Genomic DNA, 21707 nt, shown 5'->3' on the forward strand with positions numbered 1-21707 from the left:
GAGACAGACTTATCCATAAATTCGGCAGCGCAAAAGAGATGAATGACTGTTGACAGTACTGGGAGCTAATTTCCGAACGCATGGTTTGTTGCGGTGAAAATTTCAAACGTGTTTTATAACCTAAACGATGACTGATAAAAACGCCGATGGATATGGTCGATTTACAAAATGAGCAGTATTAATACGATAACGTCGGTCCACATAAAAAAATTAGGTAACCTGAAGCTATGGCAACTCCATTGGGTATCCAGATAATATTTTGGAATTCGTACATAAATATCTTCTTTCAATTTGGGATGTTTATTTTCAGGCCATTCAATCGACGAAATCCGCCTGAGAGCACTCGACAGTATCATTTCAAAATTTGATCTTGGTTTCGGTTGCGATTGTGAAGCGGTCAAGAAGGAGCTTATTCTCAAACTATTCAATTGGTTCACGTTTCCAAACGTCCCACAGCCAGAAAAAGTTTTGGATTTACTACTACGATTAATTCAGGTAAAAGAGAAATCAAAGACTGTTATAGTTATCACGTTATTAATTACCGCCACTTACCATCGAACTGATCAAAGTGTACCTGTGGCTAAGCGAGGAATGTCAGTATGATTAACATGTCTCAGAATTTGAAGCACATGTTTTTCCAAGCCTTGTTTAACATGTTGATCGTGTTGTTCACCTGTTCGCAGGAAAATGGAGAAAATTATACAAACGCCTTTGGCAGACTCAGATTTCAAAATGAAATACGTGAATTACGAGCCCATCTCGATCCGGCACTTCACAATAAATTGTATCAAATTGAGGCTGTTGCTACAGATACAAATAATTCTCAACGGTCTGCCAATATGGAGGTTCGAACTATCAAGGTAGGAATTTTTACATTTTGAATAGAGTTTGAAATATAAGTATCAACAAAATAGATGTGGCCCAATCTATAAATTGTGAGGATATTTGAACAGTTTCAATTCCAGTTATACACAAAATTCTATGATTTCAGAGACCAGGTCGGTTTGTTACATCTTCCACAGAAACTGCAGATCTCCAGCTTAGAGACATTGAAGGGAGTAATAGTGTTTTGCAATCTTCTACAACAAAAACTGCATCATTAATAAGGTGTGCAGTTTGAAGTTAAAAATATAAAATTTATTTTTTTCATATGTGAAACAAATTCAAGGCAATGCTATATTCGATTTCATTCAAATTTCGATTTTTCACCCATGAAACTGAGTGAATAACTCGCAAATGACAATACTGTATAAATTTCCGTTCATACTTGGAAAGGGCATTGATCCAACACAGCCTGATCCTATATTAAATTATTTACATGATTTGTTACAAAATTGTGAATTTGCAATTTGACGTTTTTCCAGTTTCCTCTCCATAGACAATTCGTTATGAGAAAGAAAATCGGTTTTACTTCTTTCTGCAGACTTAATTAGAAAAATTATTCACAGTAATTTGAATTTCTCAAGAAAAGGTATAGGATCACCTTGAATGTTATGAGTAATGATGAAATGAAACTGCTTTCAAATTTGTAGTTTTTGAGTGGTATTATAAGTGATTTTCATTCAGTACATCACTATTTGATCCGACTCTTCAATGTGGAGATGGAACACACATTGACAAAAAGACGGATGGTGGTATAAGATGGCTAGTTATGCCCTGGCAGCCTCTGGTTACTTCGGACAGAGGTGTGCTAGCTGCTATTGAAGAAGCACTGCACAATGTAACTGATACAACTCTAATACTACATACGTGTCAATTCATCACAAACGTTATGTTGCAAGATTTTCCAGCAGAGGTTTTTTTGCAACGGCCAGCTATTGTCACGGTAATATTTTCTTGTTTTCTATATTACATGGATCATTGTGTATAAACCACACATATATCCCAATGAAGAGGCATGGCTATTTATTGATGCTTCATTAATTTTCCCATATGGTTTATAGTGTTTGGAGTAATGGTTAATATGTTTTACAGGTTTTACATAATCTTATTACAGCGAACGAGGACTACGAGGAAGGTAATTTTTCAGAGATGGCTACGGCGTTGCTGAAAACTTTGTACAAGTTGACACGTTCTTTAAGATTTCGTGTTTACTATTATTGTGATCCTTGTGTCGCCAATAAAAAACAAAAGGTGAATTATGAATCGTATTTTTCCATCGTTTGATTTCATCTCCATCTTTTATTAACTTTTTTTTATATTGCTTATCAACTCTTACAAAGAGAGTTGTAATACCTTTATATTTTTGTATATTGTTTTTTGATCACAGCTGCTGGCAGAAAATGTGGAAAGTGCGACCTACCCTTCATCCGAGGAAAGAGACAGTCCAGATCCTGGACTTCCAGAAGTGAATTATCAAGCATATCAATCCACGGTGAGTGATGCAAGTCTAGAATATGACAATTTTTGTTCTGACCTTACTGTACTTTAATTTTTGAAAACTATTTTACGTAAAAACAATTTTAACAATACCTTTGGTGTTGTTCTGCGTTGTTATGTTTTAAACATATTTTTTCCATTTAGGGTACAAGCGAACGAAGTCAAAGTATTGTAGATAACATAGAAGACACTGTTTTACAATCACAGCAAATGACGATACCAACTTATTGCATACAGACACTAAAGAATATTTTGTTACTTTTGGGTCTTCCAATCGATCCTGCATTTCCATTGACAAATGTTATGCATGTAACAGATTTGGCTTCTGAGCTTATTTGGCTATTAAATATAAGCCTTTTGCCCAACATTTGGCTCTGTGGCGACAGCGAATCTTTGAAAGTGAACGAAAGCTTAAAGACCTTGTTAAATCTGCTCGGCGAGATAATTGAATATCTAGCATCATATTCCAGTCTGGATCACTGCAGAGTAACGTATTTGCAGCTTGTATGCATTACGACGAAACTGCTTAGTAATCTTGTTCCACTAGAATTAGCAGACTTGATACTTGCCAAACCATTGAAGCTTGCAATTGTCACTGCTGTTATGGATGCACCAACGTACTTAATGTATCCAGATATACACACAATTTTACAAGAATATGCAAGAGTAAGTTTTCTTTATTTTACCAAATCAGACAATAGATTTGCTATGAAATTACCCGGACGGATGAATTTCGGATAAATTTTTGGTTGATTATTCTTGTTATGTTTTATCACAATCACAGCAATTTCATGGTAAAGAAGAGCGCGAGAGTTTGAAATTGTTTGACGAAACATGTCTAATAACGAAATCGATGGAGGCTGCTATTTCGTTGATGAAAAATACTAATGAACTACCCATGCCAGTTGCTCTAAAAAAGATTTATGCCTCAAAATTATGCTTTTCGTATCATAAAAACTTCAATATAATTAAACAGGCAGTTTCAATTTTACAAAATCTTGATGAGTGAGTATTCGTAGTGTATGATTTTAGTTAAATTTGACCTCTTACTTCTTTGGTAACATTGATCACGTTTTCAAGGTGCCGCATAGATCCTAACGATAAGACATTAGCTACAAAACTGGTACTGAATTTATTGGCGAATAACGATGTGCATGTACAACTGGCAATGTATGTAGAATGTCATAAACTAGTGGTAGCGATTTTAGGAGTCACTTTCACTAAAGGAAAACATTCGTGGAGTAAAATATCGTTTCTTCTGGAACCAAGTGTCTTGGTGGAAATTATTTGTCATGGACTGGGCAATGAAAATCTGGAGGTATAAATAAACATTGATTGCATATTTATTTAATTTATCAGTTATCCGAAATTCATCAGACATACCTGTTTCGTTTTCCAGCTAAGAAACTTGGCTGAAGAAATTATAGTGTATTTACTCAAAGCAAAAATTCAATTTGGAGAAGAAGGATGGCGTACTTTCTTAGAAGTCCTTTCGCCAGCTCATGCCCTTTTGCAATGTTTTGCTAGTACTAAGTCAACTTTAGGATCATGTGTGTTGAAAATGTTAGACCCTGATTTGTGGTCTAGTATCCAAATTCCATATATTGAGGTAACTTATATACAGATCTGAAACTCTACCACATATTTGTGATTTTTATTATCGCTTATACTTTTTCTCGCTTGTCTCCTTTTGAAGGTTTTGAAGGGCAACACTAGGCTCTTGTTCGCTATTAATTCTGATGTTAGAGAAGAGGCTGTTTGTCGGCTCATCTGGCTGTTGGGAAAGGAAACTGATTCTGTTAGGAAGTTACCCCGGTTATCTTCCCTTCACGGTCTGCCGCTGAGTTCTGTCTGCATAATCGATAGAAATTCTTCAATCAGACAAAGCCAAGGCAATTATCAGGTTATTTACTTATGATTTTAATACTTTGCAATCCAAAACCTAGTTACAGCTCAGAATAAATGAAACGAATTTGAGTTAAAACTTGCAACTGTATGACAAAATACATATTATTGTGACTGAAATAATTCCCGTTTAGAAAAGCAGTCTATTGTCTGTTATTGAGATGCTTAATGCGCCTGGAGTTGACCCAAAAATGCGGAAATCAGCATTGGTACAAATTAGTGTGATGCTTACTGATTCATCGCTACATAGTATTTTTATCAACGAAAACGGCTTGGAGTTGATATTAAAAATCTTTGATAGTGCCTTGGTATGTACGTGATTAACAACACATTTTAATTTTATTGTCAGTTAAGTACTCATTATTTAATTTGAATTTATTTCCAGATTGAACAGGAGTACACAAATTATCCAGATTCTGTAATCCCTATATTGACGATACTGAAGCTGGTTTGCTCAATGGATAGCTCTACAAGACACGAATTGGCAGGCCGACCTGCAATATATTTGAATATTCTTCGAAGTAATTATTACATACTCATTACGAAGATGGTTGCTTGAGAGATTTTTTTTTTTTTTTTTTAATTGCCGAAATCCCAAGTTTCTTCGCCGTAATTTTTAGGGTTGCATTTCAATATCTTCGTTTAGAATAGCTGTTTTTTAAAATCCCATTCTCTCTAATGGTAAACAAAGCTCGCAAATGTAAGAACGACTCCAAACTGATGCTCAAGCGGCTTATTTTCTTTCAATCATATCCTGTAACTGAACTACAGTAATTTGAAATATGTTATATGTTTTTTGTAGGTTTATTTTTGTTTCCAAATAACGATTGCGTGAAAAACAATGGATCACATCTTCTCTGCCTGTTGTTGTACAGCGATTACATTCTTAGAGTTGGGGACAAAGATACAGATAGACCAAATCCTACAAATGTATCTCTTCCATATATTGTGGTAGCAAGAATGAGGTTGCCATTCACAAGTAAATGCCATTGGAAAACCAGTATCCACAGGTGTCCAGATTTGTCAGGTACGTGACTCTTCAGCATTAAAAAAATTGGCCATCATGTATGTTGGTAGAGGAAGTCTGAAGAGGCGAAAGTTTCCCTTTTTTTTTTCTTAACAAACCCTGAATCAGTTCTTCACAGCAGCAATGAAAAGGCATTGACGTTTGTGAGGCAGTATTGGGCTTGGGAATGGAATGACAAATTCGATACATTGTGGAAATCTATCCATACAATAAACGACACTCAGATATCAGAAAGACTAATGATCCACGAATCTGAATTCACTTGTCTCCAACTGAGTTCGGTACGTTACTGTTGTCAACAACAACTGTATAACATACAGAATTCAACTACCCATGGCGGAGTAATATGTGCGCTTGATTTCCTTACTGTGTAAGTGGTATGAAATTAATTGCAAAGGTATTAAATTTATATTTTTAAGCTTATTCTTCATGTTACTCACATAACACCTACAATGCAGGTATCTGAAGTTGTATGATATGTCAAAGTGTACCGAATTATCTGACGTTACTTCTCTGCCTTGGGAAAAATCGTTTGAACGGTTTTTATTATCATATCCCACGAACTCAGAAGATTCCAAACTATTCGTTCATGTTCTATCGTTTCTCTACTCGTTTGTGAACATTACAAAAAGTGGTAGGTTTGAAGGGTCAAAGTTATTTCAAAATTTTAACTCCCCTTATTTAAGATTTAAAGTTTATATTAATTGTAATTACTTATTCAATTCTTACCTTGTATTGGACACTAGGCAGCAATGCTTGGCTCTGTAAGATTATGAAAAACATGACAAAATCTCTGTCCGATTTACTTCGAAATCTTGATACAAACAACCAGGATGCACATCAGGCCATACTTAAGCTGGCTCGAGCATGTTCAGCAACTGAGTCGACAGATGAAACTCATGAAAAATCGAAAGATGAATCGTGGATTAATTTCATTGAGCTTGTTGTTTCCAATCTTTGTTTTGGTGATCAGCAGCACTTCTATAATCTAGGTATGTAATAGATCCAAACATACCACTCTGGTAGAATCCTGTGATTACTTTTCTCATTGCGTAATGGGTGATTACTGCAATTTTTAGCATATCTCGACTGGCTCCTCTCCTGCCTTTCTTACTTGACGGGAAAATGTCAGTGGAACAAACATAAGAACTTGTTAATTTCACTTGGCAATGCATTGATCGAACTGATCATATCATTTCACGGAGCAGGAACTTATAGTTACATGGGGCTTTCAATAACGAGGAACTCAATTCTGTGCTTGAATCATTTACTGTATCAGATGCAACAAAGTGTTGATAAAAACGTGAGTAAAGAGAAATATATTCCTGAAACAAATATCTTCTCAATGTTTTTACATTTAAATGAAAGTTGACTCTATGCTTCTGAATTTTCTTTTCTTTTCATTGTACACTACGGTTGCACTTTAAAAAATTTGAACTCCAATAGACACGTTTAATCGTAAGAGTACCGTAATTCTCAGACATGGGCAACATTTTGGTACAACGAGGGAAGTTGTCTCAGTTGGTTGCCAATGCTTTGGCAGAATCGAGATCCTCTAGTTAGAGCATCGGCACTCCAGTTACTTGCAGGATTGACTGCTGCGCAACATACAGCTGTACAACTTTTAAACGCCGTTGCATTAGCTCCGAATGAATTGTGCCATGCACTGCTTGATCACATTACGAACAGAATGGAATCTTGTATAGTGAGAGAACAAGCGGCTGTAGCTTTGAGCAATGTTCTACGGAATTGCAAATCATCGGCATATCAATATGTAAGCATCCTCTTTCAAAGTCATCCTAAATGTTAAGCTCATTGCAATATAGGAAAGTTGTAATTGCAAAATAACTTTAATTTTTGTTTTAAATTGACGAATTTTAGGCAGATTCACTAAAGTCTGAAGCTATTTTAATATTTGCTGAACAGAGCAATATTTATTACGAGATCAGTCTAATATGCTCCAACATTTATTTGCTATCAACACTGGATCCAGATCCATCTAGTACTGTTAGTGAAGAAGTTATGTTATGGCAATCCGAACATAGTGGCACGTTTGATAATACGTTGTTATCACGGAAACATGTCACCCAGGTTTATAATTGTCATGAGGAATATAACTTGCGTACGTTGGTACTATATTCTCCAAATTTTTGTTTCAAATTTTCATTCTACAAACCATTTTCTTTCTCAAATTATTCACACATACATTTACAGTGTCAGGCAAGGACTCCGAAATTACAGAGGAAGACAACACTCTCCAATTTGTATCCACTCCGTCTCTAATCACAGCGATTTGTACATTACTCACTGATTTAATACATGCTGATGAGCATAATATCATTCGGCAACTCTATGAACATTCGATAGATAAATATTTTTTTGGGTACGTAAATTTTTGGATACGCTATGTTCCTCGAATTTTTTTCATTCATCAAATTCATCATGCTGATAATTCATTTTATTTGGATTCATAGATGTTTCAAAGGTATTCCACAGAATATTGAATCTAGGAAAGGTCTAGTGCATTACTGTGATGTCATTGAAATGTATACTGGCTTATGTACGGTAATCACAAAGTGTGTGACACACAACAGCAAGCTTACGACTACAGTAAACTTTTCTCCCGACTCACTTTATCTGGTCATAAGTCTTTTAAATCATACTTTATATTGTAAGTACACACCATTTCAAAATAATTCTTACATTTCATAAATCTTTGTTGAAATTAGCTGCAATAAATAAACTGATTATGCATTTTGCTTGTACAGATACACAGACACCAAGATTAGTTTACTTACGTAATCAGCTTTGGACAGAAATTTATAAGTTATTAGCTGTTCTCGCTATTTCGGAGAATCAATGCTCGGAGGCTGTGCAATCTGCAATCGAATTATGTGGGCCAGAACTAGTGGTGTCTTCGATGTGCATTGCCATTAAAAATTCTACTTCTGAGCTTCAAATGAGTGCAATTGGTTCACTCGCATCTCTCCTGTCATATGAAGTTCAGAGTGATGTGCCATTGAGAAAGGATGCTTCGTTGAAAGTTATACTAGATACAAGTCACACTACAGTTTCCGATAGGCGTAAAGAAGTAAGCTTGAGGGATATTGTGTCAGATGTAAATAAACTGTCGATAAAAAACGTGAACATGCATCTGAAGAAATTAGATGATGGTGATCTAAATGGGGAAAATATTTGCAACGAAACTGAAAGGATAACTGCAGATGGAAAATTAGCTCTGATTGGTTCGGAAATTTGTAAGACATTGTTGCAACTCTATGTTGCACACAGTTACACTAGATTGAAAAAAAATCGTAAACCAACGGACGACAAGGATCTCATAATTGGAGCTCTTACAAACTTACTATGCGTATCCATAGAAGCTAAGAAAACTGCACTAGAGGAGGGATTACCCGAAACTACAATGATGCAGCTAAAAGAGTTATATGTTAAACTCAATTTACAACCGTTGGAACTTCAGAAGAATGGCTTTGACAGAGAAAATAAAGTAAGTTCTGGGTAATTAAATTCAGACCGATATATGTTTGGTTAGTTGTAAAATTAATTTGGTCAAATCGATGTTTGTAATTTAAGTGGTGCGCAGCTTACGAATACTATAATGGTGCTGCAATTTTTTACATATTTATATAGTGATTACTACACACAAACTGTGGGATGGACACATATTTAAAATAATTCTTCAAATATAGAAAGTGAGTGATCAAAAAAAAAGGATCGACATATTTTTTACAGATGAATCCTTTACTTCACGAGGTAGGGTGTATTTTTACGCTACTCATGAATTTTATGTACAACGGTCTCCAAATGAAAAAAACCATGGCGAAAGCTGGATTAGCGGACATCTTGCATAAATTGTGGGCTTGGGTTTCGATGAATAAATCCGTAACAATTTCTGCACTGAAATTACTCGCAACGTTTACAACTCATTGCCAAGAAGGTAGTTTATATTGAGAGCATGTTTATAGATCCTTAATTTTTTTGCACAGGTTTGAAACTATTTCATTTCGTAATTCTTTCATATTTTAAATATCATTTTCCCTCAATTTCGACTGCACCAGTTAGAAGGTATCAATTGTCTCTTAAAAAAATGTATTTTCCATTTCTATTGTTCTCAGCTACACAGTCTCTGACATTAACATCAACACTACCTGGAGTTGGACTCAGAAAAACGCCAAACACTGTTGCTTTGATTCATGTTATGATACACTTGGCTGCGAAAGAAATTGAGAAAGCTGGTCATCACTTTGACAATCACAAACTCCATTTTGCTTTTCATATTTTACGGAATGCTACTCATATCCATGAGTGCAGAGTCTCAATTTCGAAGGTGAGCTGAGCAATGCTCTGTGTATTGTGAATAAATATTATTGTGTAACTTAGCGCTGTTGTCTCGAAATATGGCTCAGCTTTTTATTTGTAACTTATATTAAACATTGAGATTTCTGAAATAGAAACGTAATCAAACATGTACGTAATATTTGTAGAATGAGTATTACAGTTATATTATAACTTTTGAAGATATAGCTAGCGCCTACACATTGTATCCATTTTCAGAGTAATCTGCTGCAGTTTTTCTCTAAAATTCACCCAATGACAACAAAAAGAGTGAAACCATGGCCTCTGGTGGAAATATACTGCTTAGAGTTTTTGATCGACTTTACATATCACGAAGAAGGGCAGATATCTGTATCAAAAGTATATAAATTTATAGTTTCGTAATTTATTTGATTATAGTCGCTTACTCCTAAGATTGCTGACCAAAATAGTACTATCAATTGTTTTATTTTTTTTTTTTTTATATCCTCTTCATTTCATCTTAACAAGTGTAATAATTCACAATCTATCAATGATTTATGATTATTAATTTACAGGCTACGGATGGTTTGGATGTTCTGATCCAATTAGCTAAGTGCTCATCATCGTCAATTAGAATTTTGGCTATATCAATACTACGGAATTTGGGATTCAACATGGCAAATAGGCCAAGGCTTCTGAGTTCAGGTAGTTATTCAATTTAAATTATTCTCAAATAGTTCTTCAACAGGTATAAGTTGATTTGTGTCTTGGTTGATCTAAATTTTCACTAGCATCTGTATGGACTTCATATTTGGTTTTTTTAAATAGTGTTTCCAGTTTGAATCATGTGTTTTTTTATTATTGTAAATTGATCACTCTTAAAAATCTGAATTTTGTGGCAATCGTGGTTGCATTATATTTGATATTGATGCATTCTACGTATGCAACTCCCTATGATACATTGTGTAAGTTGTCAGTGGATTTAGACAGTCAAAATCTCGCACTTGCACACCATTTTTGTTACATTCCTACATATTTTGAATAGTTAACATCGATTAATCAAATTCAGCTGTTTGCATTACCATACTAATTTGCCTCCAGTTCTTACTACCTCTGCCCCTATCTACTAAATTTGTAATTACTATTCAATTATTTGGCGCAGAATGATACCATGGCTCAAGCCTACTCATTTCGAAAATTTAAATGTTAATCACTCGATGCTAATTTTTATTGGCGAAACCAGAATTACAATATCATAAATATGACTTCCTTTAAAATGGGTTTGACTTCGTGGGCACATATGATTTGTTTACGCTATAATCAAGTTCTGGTTATTTGTATTATTTTTCTTTATTGCAGTTGATTTCATCAACTTGCTGCATAATATATTTAGCAAAGGATCATTAGCTGAAATTGGAGTAGCAGGTGCTATGCTTTGGTCTCTTGTCAGCAACAATCAAAAGGGTAAACTAATTGCTAGAAATGCTGGTTTTCTTCAAAGTATCCAAGAAGTACTGGGTCGATTGACACTCTCTGTTCCACATGCCGAACAAGAGCAAGAATTAGTAAAGATGTTGCAATACCTGATACGCATTTTGTCAACTTCTGAAAATCCAAACCATGGAAATTAATTTCTGCAAAGGTAAGAATTTTATATTGATTCACTATTCAATTAATTTGTAAATATGATTCAAATCCAGTTAATCTCTTGCAGAATAATCGAATTAGTTAACCTTATAATTAATTATAACACTGTAATTTTAACTTATTTGATAGACTGACTATTTAAATAAGATTTTTTAAGCATATTTACACAAAGCTTATAAATTTTATACACAGATATCCTGGCTTTAATTCACAATTTGTAATATTAAACAGAAAGTGTGTCGTTGATTCGTTAAAATTTTGTAAGTTCGTCAACCGTTTCTACCGCCATTTGTGATTCAAAAAGTTTCACGGAGAATTTAATGCTGTTTTATTTGAGATTTTTTTATTGCAAAAGTAATACACTTACGGGTACAAGGTTAATCCAGAGCGTTGTATCTTAGACAACTTGCCTGCCAACTCGTTGATTCAAATATTGCTCGTTAAATTAATGAGGAGGAAAAGCTGGTCTTTGCTCTTTTTCTTTTACACATTCTGTATATAGGCAAAGATACCATATTTATATGTACGTTTGTATAAACAGCTTGTATAAAACAAATTTCAGAGCGAAACCACTCAACCATGTCTCTGATAAAACTCTTTGTATTGTTTATTAGGTATTAATGAGTTGTACTTTACATACATATTTACATGAATTAAAAATCGCGTTGGGAAGATATTTTCAAAAATTCAAGGAAAGTAACAATTATTTTACCATTGAAAATCACGTTTAAAATCTTTTGATCAAGTGCCATCTGATTTCTGATTGTTACCAATCTGAGAACATATTGCTGGTGAATCTCACTAATAAGATTCCAATTTTCTAAATAGCGAATTGATTTTTTTTTCACGTAAAAACACGTCATTTCGACAATGGTTTCAAACTAAGGAAAAACTAATGATGTGCACGTATCTTATAAGTTTCACCGAAATTATGTGTGAAGATTACTATTTGCTTATGATAATTAACTGATGAATCAGTCTGACGAATTTTAGGCGGATGATTGGTGTAGAATTCAGCACCTACACACACCCATAGAAATAAAATAAAAACTGTGCTAATAGTCAACTAGGTTGAAAAATGTCGGTTACACAGCTGTGTTTTTTTTCTGAGTTCTGACATAATGTAATCAGTTGTTTTTCACCAAATCGCGTAAGAACTTGAATTTTACGTGAAATCGTGAAAAATTCGGGGGATCTTAGAATTGATTAAACAGGTTCGTTCCATAAGCCTTTTGCACACTTTTTATCATTCGATTCTTTCTTTAATCTGACAGTTACAGTTCTTCACTGTACCTACTTGTATGTTAAATGTACAATTTAATCGCCTATAAACTACTTTTCGAAGCCGTCTTAAGTTTAAGCAAAAACCCTGTCGTCGCTGTTCAGACTCAACGACTCGTAAGTGTTCGTTTCGTTTCCGTTAAACAATAAGCCAATCATTTGTTCGGTACAAAACGAAATTTACCATGTTCGCGTAATCTATTAAATTAAATGTATGGTGGATGGCAGCAAACTTATTGTATAACTCTGTACGTTCAGACATTCATAATTTTATTAACGATTTCAATGACGTATCTTTTTTTTGCAAGTTTAAAAATGTTTTCTTTTTCACTTTCTTTACCTTTCACCGTGGTCATATACATAATTCCTGATGTACACGTTGCGTTATAACAATTACGCAACAGCCTAATTATCAACGAAAGTCCAAAACGCTTCTTCATTTTGTGCCGATCTTTCTTACCCTGCTGATTTCAATCTCTATATTTGAAGTTTCGTGATGCAAATGCTTAACACAAACGTACAGAACGTTCTTACGCTACTCCAGCAATGATATAACGCGGTTCAAGAAACAACCAATCTCCTCGGACAATCCGATACGAGATATTACAATAACCATCTTATTTTCAGCCGGTGTTGAACTAACCCAAGTTTTCGTTGTATATATGGGAAGATGCAAACTCTAGTGATTTCAAATTTAGCGAGGAATTCGGGAATCCGAAGCGGAGATTCGTTATTAGATCATTATTTGTATATTTGAATTTATGGAGAACGATAAGGTATCGTGAAATTAAACACGTAAACAAACTCGCCCGGTAATTGTCAAAATCCTGAATGAGAGAACTACTATTTCATTCTTCATAATTTTCGGACCTTGTTCAACTCGATTTATTATGCAACCAGGGGTTTTGTGCTTCTTTCACAACCGCGTTAGTAGCAGCTACCCACGTCAAAGACTCGCCCGTCCTAATCAGTTGAATAAATTTAAGCAGGATACAGTAGTGATAAGCGATTATATTATCACAGCAGCAACGACGTGAATATCTCAGCTAAATTATTGATTTTGGCTGTTCAGATTATTACGAAATAAAAGAATAAAATCCGTGACGTGAGAATATTCGAAAAGACCTTTTTCTATCATTTTCTGTTTCTCCTGTTGCTTACTTTTATTTCGACGGATAATTTTTTATTTTAAACAAGAAATCTCTATCTTTCCACATATCATTTCATACGCTTATAAACGTAGGACAAAACAAACAAACATCCGCATAAGAAGGTGTGTAAAAAAAAAAAAATACAAATCGTTTTCATAAGTGTTTACGTCAGTCTCTTTTCGGAGCGAACAAAACTAACGATTGAACAATTTGAAATCATGTTTTATTCGATGGTATACTCTGTAGTATTATTCGGAATTATAATCTGTAAAAAGCATATGATAAATTATCGTACATGTATCGTGTGTGTAAAATAATCGTTTACTGTTGGACTCCATAATCGATGCGAAAAGAACTTTCACCGACTTGATCATCGGCGTTACAAAGTTTCCTAATTATACAACGTAAAAGACTGTCGAAGCCGCTCGCACGTCACGATCCCCGTGTTTTCAATTAAATTCATATTAGGTTTTTTATTTTTCATTCTTCTATTTTCGATCCTTGTAATGCCATATCACCTCCGCATTCGAGCATAAAATAAATTGTCACTGTTCTCTTTTTTCCGTAGCTAGTTTTCATTCTTGCATAGCTTTAAGTTAATCAATCGAATATGAGGAAAATAACTCACTTGTCATGTCAGTGAACATTTTTTTCTATCCAATCACGAGGAAAAATGGGATTTGAAAAACCGTCGAGCCGAGCGATACGATTTCATACGGCCAACTACGCGTGCCGGAAAATAAATACCGAACTAATTGGGGCCGGGAACCATTCGGATAACCGAACAATATGCAAAAAAAACGTTGATATGTTCAATGCAGATACATACGAATGTATTTCAAACAAATGAACTATCTTCTTATTCGATAGATAGTACTTTTGGTTAACATTTATAATACTTACGTAATAGAATATATAGTGTATAAAATATATGTATTGAGAAACAAGTGTCTATACTAATATTAATATTTTATAAGTGGCAGGTCTATGTACATATTTGGTTTAATTCTTTGGAAAAAAGTCCACAATTTTCTTCTGTTTTACAACGAAAGTTCAGCCTGTAATTCGAAAAATCAGGAACTAAATAATCTTTCGGATGATTGACGATTCGGATAAATCAAATCACCATTCGGATAATTGACGTTTCGGATAACTGACGTTCGGATAATCGACGCTCTACTGTATTACATGCGTGCACTAATAATAATAAGTACATCACGATTTATCGCGAGTTGGATTATTTCGATATTGCGCGTTATTTAGTGATGCCTAGTTGCATCTAATCAAACAAAAGGATCCGGCCGAGTAATTTTTATAGCTTCCACAGTACCACTGTACATCGTATTAATTTCCTCAATTCATTCGCCGAAATCGAATCTGTAATACGCAGCTCTAGTCCACGCAGTATCCGATATAGTTTCTTCATTATGATAGAAAAGCATACGGATACGTTTTGCGTTCAGTCCGTGCGATGTTTTCGAACACAGCTTATGTATTTACTGTTGCGAGAAAACTCCACACCGGAAACAACAAACTACGTAGCTCCTAGATTCTAGCGATTATCGACAGTGATCATAGTACGTAAATGCATATTTTTCTCACGCCAATCTGTGAAATTAATGGGACAGCCTCGTCGTGTTTTTGTAGATGATATTTTTGATCGTGATAATTAATTGTCAACGATGAAAGACCGATCGTTTGGCATACAAAAAGTCGAGTCGACCTCGTTGGTTTCGCTTCGCTTTATTTCTCATTTCTCTACCTCCAAGACGGTAATGACTGAGGTGAAATTATCCGCTTAACATTGAGTCTTGTAACACGGAGGTTAATGAGTGCCGTCAAATAATTGTCTATGTGTATTACGAAAGCGTGGGTGGCCCTCTCTATAAATACATATAGGCATGAATTTAATGAAAGGTGGTCTCTCTGACGGTATTGTGTCCGAGTCACGTGGCATCGGATGGATTTGCGTCAATGGTGACCTCCGACGTTGTGTCGACGCATACCGAGCGGATGAGGAGAGGTGGCCAGCGAACGGTGGCCGACAACCGAGGCTGGGAGGCGTGTCCGCAACAGACAGCCTGGTTTCCAAGTCGTTTAAACTGTCCAATTTACGCCGGTCGCACAGCATATGCGATACATACACTACTTCGAATATTACACACTTTCTTGTAATCTCGGCATATGCGTATCTACGTCAATTCTATGGCCCCTGATAAAGTTCACTTAACTTTATAGAGGCGTCACGATTATAATATCCAAGTAACTCTACGGACCCTGATGATAAAACTGATGACTCCTGTATATTTAAAGCATAGAAGATAATTGTTTTATCATCGGGGTTCGTAGAGTTACTTGCTTTGTAATTGTCACGTCAAAGTTCGGTCTTTTATGATCAACCTCTTTGAAGTTGAGTCAATTTTATCAGAGGACATCGAATTGGTAATTAGACCGTAATCTGAACGTCTACGTACGATGCGGCTTCCCCTCTCCAATATCCTATTTTATGCTCCCACCAAAGAGCCAATTACATTCTTCTGACGCGGCTTTCGCATATGTGTTCGTACGACGTATTGTCCACGATGGGAGATTATCTTACTTAGGACGTTTCAACCTCGACTATGGATCGTACACAGGCTCGTATCTTCGACCGAAACAATTGCCTGCATGCTCTCTTCGTCCCGTAAAAGGTGAATTGTTTTGAACGCCAAGCACGATTATCGGAGTTACTGCTGTATATGTTTCGAAAAACAGCGACCGAAACTTTCCGTCGCATCTATTTTCTACGATCTGCATTGTCGATGCTTAACCGCGGACTATCGCATTCAAACAACTATTCAAAATTCGAACGCTTATTTATGTACATCATGTACATGTGTATAGTATATACTCTATTGCCAGAAATCGTTTGCCGTTCTTAGAGTATTCTGAAATGTTTCCCATTATCCGTGAAGAAACAAAGAGTAAAAATAATTAAACGTGCCATAAACTCGGTTCAATCACGTATTCAATTAAAAATAACGAAATGAGTTCTATTCTTACTTAAAAATAAAAACCAGGGAACTTTTTTACTATCCTGCAAGACAGTTGAACCTGTAAAATACCTTATACATCCTGGACAACCGAGCCGTTACCGTCATGAACAAGTCAATTTTGGTCAACATCCTGGTTATACTTTATATTATACGAATGACTTTTACAAACCTCTGTATTCTCTGTTTCGACTCCGATCCGAACGAGTATTGCAGCAGTTATTATTTCTATGTGTATTTTTTAAAGTCTTAAATTCCCTAACGAAAGAAGCACGCACATAGCATCTACTATTGTTACACCAAGTATCGCGTTCATAGGTAACATCTATCAATCAATATCCCGTGTAGATTTTACGGCCGTACGATGATTGATGAGTAACCGCGTTGGGAGGGCGCCGGTCACGATTATCTAACAACCACCGTCGTGTCCGAGATATATGTTTTTTTTCCAGCACCACCCAGTGCAAAAACAATCGCACAAACACGCAAAGTGCGAAACAAGGTAACGCACACCTCCCGCGGTGAAATTTATGCTGTTTGAATTGTGTCGTCATTCGGTAAGTTATGCGCACTTCAGAGACACGGGGCAACGGACACGGTGCATGACACCCGTTTATGATCTGGGTTTTTGAATGCAAAGACGTTCTAAATCCACGTCTAGTCAAGCTCAATGATTTAAAAAAATATATTCCATTAATACTAAATACTTATGCTTGCTTGTCTTTCGTTCTATCTATTAATCAATCGCGTTTCAACCTATATACGTTATATGTACAAAATGACCACGCAGCTTTTATCTACTGTGGGGATACTAGACCTACACGATTTCGCATCTTTACTACGCGCGTATAAGTACACGATTCATATTGTATACAACAATACCACTGTTTTATAGTTGATACTCTACTGTTGCTTTGCTCCTAGGTTATGCAGGGGGATTCAGATTGACGTCATTTGCCACAATGTCAATGTACGACAATCAGAGCGTATATCATGCCGGTTTAGTAAACACCAGTTTTACACAACATATAAAGCCAACCGAAGATGCTATTTCTTCATCGCGCAGGACATTTTCGCTCATTCACACGGTATGACACTAGAATAATTTTCGAAGAAATTTATCCTGTGAAAAAAATCCGCAGCTTGCTATGTATTATACACATATATACGTCGTGCTTTTTGCTGTGAAATATTAAACTAAGTATCGCAAGTATCGTTAACACCATTAAAAGTACATTTAGTTATTTATCGTTGCCAATTTATTTATTTATTTTTTTTTTTGCACATATTCACGTAGGAATGTGTGATGTGTATAATTTACGGTAAAATAGAGAGTAGAGGAAGCTCGAAATTTATCAGGGTATTTTTTATAAGACGAATATAACCATAAAATAAATATCGTTGGATGGTCTGTATACAAAGTCGAGTACTTAATGTTCTTTGATCAAAAGAAGTCGGCGATAAATTATATAAGGAAGAATGAAAAGAAAGAGAAAGAAAATAAAAATTGTATTTCGCCGCTCTGTACAACCTTGTCGAAAACAAGAATTTTTATTTCGCGTTGGCCATAAGAAATGAATATTAGAAAAAAAAAGATGGAAAAATGCAAATCTTGGGCATGGGCCGAAAATTTATATGGCGCCTTACAAACAGAGTGATTATGTGCGCGTGTGTACGTATAACATTTGACGTCATCGTAGCACCGTTTATATGTTTTTACATGTATCTTATTCCATACGCGATTTGTTTAGCCTTATAGTTGAGAAGATATTTATCTATGATGTAAAGTAACTTGACAACTTATATATTACGGTATTATACATAAGACCGAACGCTACAATAATTTTATATGTATAACACATGAAACACACATCAGTACCTGTATGTAAGGGAAAAATAACGGTACTATTAACCATTACTAATCGGTATATAAATGGCAATCATTTCCTCATTCATGTGCCTTCTACGGCTCGGTTTGAGTCTTCTCCAAATCTTTTTATCGCACTAATAATTCAATTACGTATTAATATAACATTTACAACAATGGCGAAAACCAGTACAATTTTTTTGACAATAAATCGTAACATTATCGTACGTAAAGAGACTCCAACAACGATTGTGTGAAAATATTATTTTGCAATAAAAAATCGGTGCAAACGAAAACTAATAAATGTATCAGAACATTATACGCAACTGATTTTTTACAAATCACCAATTGTACGTTAGTTATAAAACCTACACCTGTATAATATACTCATGATCCTGACATGAAGTTTTATCCTAAGTGAATCGATGGAGTTGTTGTATGTGTCTGAAAACACAGGTATAAACCGTACAAGGTATACCTGCTCGGATCCAACTTTCAAGAAGATCTTGTTTTCATTCTAAAGCTTGACACCGACTCCCCTTCGCCTCGCCCTCCAGCACGTTTAACGTTCTTGACGTCAAGAAGAGAGGCCATGACGCATTGTTGTAGGTTACGCCAGACGATCGGATAAAATTAGAATTTTCGTCCCTGGCCGACACAAAATCGATCCGTAATGTGCAAGCTCAACAATGTATAAAGTAAGTATGCTCAAGCCTATTACAATATATTATGTTACAAGTGCGGAAAGTTGGCGATTTCCAAAAAGTGTGAAGTTTGCAGCATGAGTCAAGGCGAGCGCTTTAATTATACGAGTCAGATATCGCCCATTCGCACGTGTGACACAAGCTATTTATTCCAATAATTGTAAACGAAAGTTTGATTTGAGAATCGACGAAGGTACCACTGACAGTGCGTAAAATTTGAGTTAGGTAACTTACGCTCAATGACACAGTGCGTGAAATAGAGTTATTCGAGGGTGCGCATGCGCCAAAGAAAGCTCTAGTGTGTAAAACCGAGCATTTCAGTGGCGCGCGTGCGCCAACGTCATTCCACCGTACAGTTCAGAAATGAGACACTTTATGCACGGTCCACAGGTTTCAAAAATCGAACTCTTCAAGCAGGTGACAAAGAAATATATTCATTCGTTATTGTGCACAGTTTCGCACCCACATTTGTAAATTCTGCCCGCTGTACAGAATGAACTGTCTGCCTTTTGTACGTGTAGGTAGATATCTTTTCAAAATTAGTTTAATATTTTCATTTTTCTTGAATTGTGTTCAACCCTTAGATACTTTGACGAAATTCGCAAGTCTGAACACAATAAAAGTGTCGAATGCCTGACACTGCATATTGTAAGGTGTTATATACGCATGGGATCACGTGACCGATCACATTAGTCAAATACGGCAAATCGTATTTTAAAATTCTTCCTTGTTCCGAGCAACAAAATCTCGTAATTGTAAGTTTGGGAAATGATAGATTTTACGATTGTGCTTTTCGGTTGACCAAGAAAATTTCGGAAGATTGATGCTAAAGTACAAAAAATATCTGATTCAGTTGCAGTAGCGTACCATCATTTCAAATCAAGTGAAAACGACCTGTAAATACCCTAATGTTTCCGGCAATTTTCCGAAAAATTTTTAGACCTCTTGGAAGCCAAATTTTCTAAACTTCGAAGATATTTTATTACTTAGGAATTAAGAAAAGAATTTTAAAATATGATTTGTCGTATTTGCGTAAAATATTGGTTCGATTTGAGATTTTTAGTGATACGGTAGTTTGGATATTACGAAGTCCGCTCTGGTCAGCTAGGATCGATAGCTGAATATGAATTAGTAATCAAATTATTTGCAAAACATAACCTTGTAGCTCGTCTCGCTGCAAAATGAATACATTAAAGCTCTCTTCGATATTTGTTTTGATCTAAATGACCTAACACGACTTAAAGTTATGACATCGTCATGGGGAGACAATGTTGAATTTTTGACAGTTTTTCCTTAGACCATCTGGAGTATTCGAAGAAGTTTGAAGATGCGATATGTTTATGATATATTCGCCTGAAAAATGCCTGTCTTAGAATACAGTTGATTAAAAATACGGTTGATTATGAGTTAAACAAACAGACCGCTACGTTGTACGGAGGCAGTTGGTCGACATTTGCCATTGGTATAATATCACGTCATAAAAATAACAAAACCAGCATGTAAATTATACCGTGATGTGTGAATGTTGTAACAACGTTAGACATTAGTTGACAAGCGTCATCGATGACTTTGAATTTTGCATCAGACATTGACTAGATTAATGATATCTTCGTTTTTCGAGACGCATCTTACAAGCAAACCTACAAAGTTGACCTGCACAACTCGTAATCGAGATCCATGCGCAAAATTGGATGTTGAAAATTTTATAGATTAACGATCGTTTCATTCTACGGCAATTTACACCATTTCATAGATGATAAAAACAGTGATTTGCTCATTCGCGCAGAGATTCAAATTTGATTCGTAACGATGGTCGCGTCTCATTATGGACGTAGAAGTAGCTGCATTAATTCATTTCCGTGTAAATACGATAATGACCACAATTTTTTGGATTTGAAAATGAGCAGAAGACCCTGTTGTGATGATAAAACAGATCACGCTGTCATATCTGATTGAAGACGGAAGTGATAATGAAGTCAAAAATGGATTAAGCCTCAAACTCCGACATGCTCTGTATTTCTATTTTGACTGATTGTAAATCTAACCCCTTGAAATCATTTTTTGCGCACATTAATTATTCTCAAACACACCGTTAAAAAAGTATTTCAGCTAAGTGACGAGCACAGCTAACACGTAGACCAGACATTTTTATGAATCATTTTACGTTTGACAAAGCTTCTCAAAAAAGGTATATCAAATTTCTATTCAAAAATACGACACGATTTTTAATATTTTATTACACTTGAAATACAACATAGAAATTATTCTGAAAAAAACTAAAAACTTCTGTGCATTGAAATGTTTCACACAAATATCTTCTTGTATCCCAAATTTTTTTTAAATATTTGCAATGCAAAATTTGTCCTAATTTGGTAACTGCGTACCATTAGAAGAAAA

General features: G+C 35.3%; 1 protein-coding gene across 4 annotated transcripts; it reads left to right on the plus strand.

The window, feature by feature from the left end:
* The first annotated feature begins 9 nt into the window (after positions 1-9).
* LOC107223807 (rotatin) lies at positions 10-19012 on the plus strand. 4 transcript variants are annotated; one of them, XM_046739861.1, is made up of 30 exons: positions 10-214; positions 311-495; positions 684-860; positions 992-1107; positions 1567-1825; positions 1975-2133; positions 2270-2374; positions 2524-3045; positions 3164-3384; positions 3460-3697; positions 3779-3988; positions 4076-4282; positions 4419-4592; positions 4670-4805; positions 5087-5311; positions 5420-5681; positions 5770-5945; positions 6058-6303; positions 6391-6614; positions 6792-7085; positions 7193-7433; positions 7526-7694; positions 7786-7982; positions 8080-8819; positions 9065-9269; positions 9448-9659; positions 9887-10027; positions 10204-10333; positions 10988-11270; positions 17664-19012. In XM_046739861.1, the coding sequence occupies exons 1-29, from the start codon at positions 169-171 to the stop codon at positions 11257-11259; spliced, it is 6489 nt and encodes a 2162-aa protein (XP_046595817.1). In that variant the 5' UTR covers positions 10-168; the 3' UTR covers positions 11260-11270; positions 17664-19012. The 4 variants fall into 4 exon arrangements, with proteins under 4 accessions (XP_046595817.1, XP_046595818.1, XP_046595819.1 ...); XM_046739862.1 differs by lacking the exon at positions 17664-19012 and adding an exon at positions 11343-13822; XM_046739863.1 differs by lacking the exon at positions 17664-19012 and adding an exon at positions 11468-13822.
* Positions 19013-21707: the final 2695 nt, after the last annotated feature.

The sequence above is a fragment of the Neodiprion lecontei genome, chromosome 5, assembly GCF_021901455.1.
Source record: "Neodiprion lecontei isolate iyNeoLeco1 chromosome 5, iyNeoLeco1.1, whole genome shotgun sequence".
Classification (NCBI taxonomy): domain Eukaryota; kingdom Metazoa; phylum Arthropoda; class Insecta; order Hymenoptera; family Diprionidae; genus Neodiprion; species Neodiprion lecontei.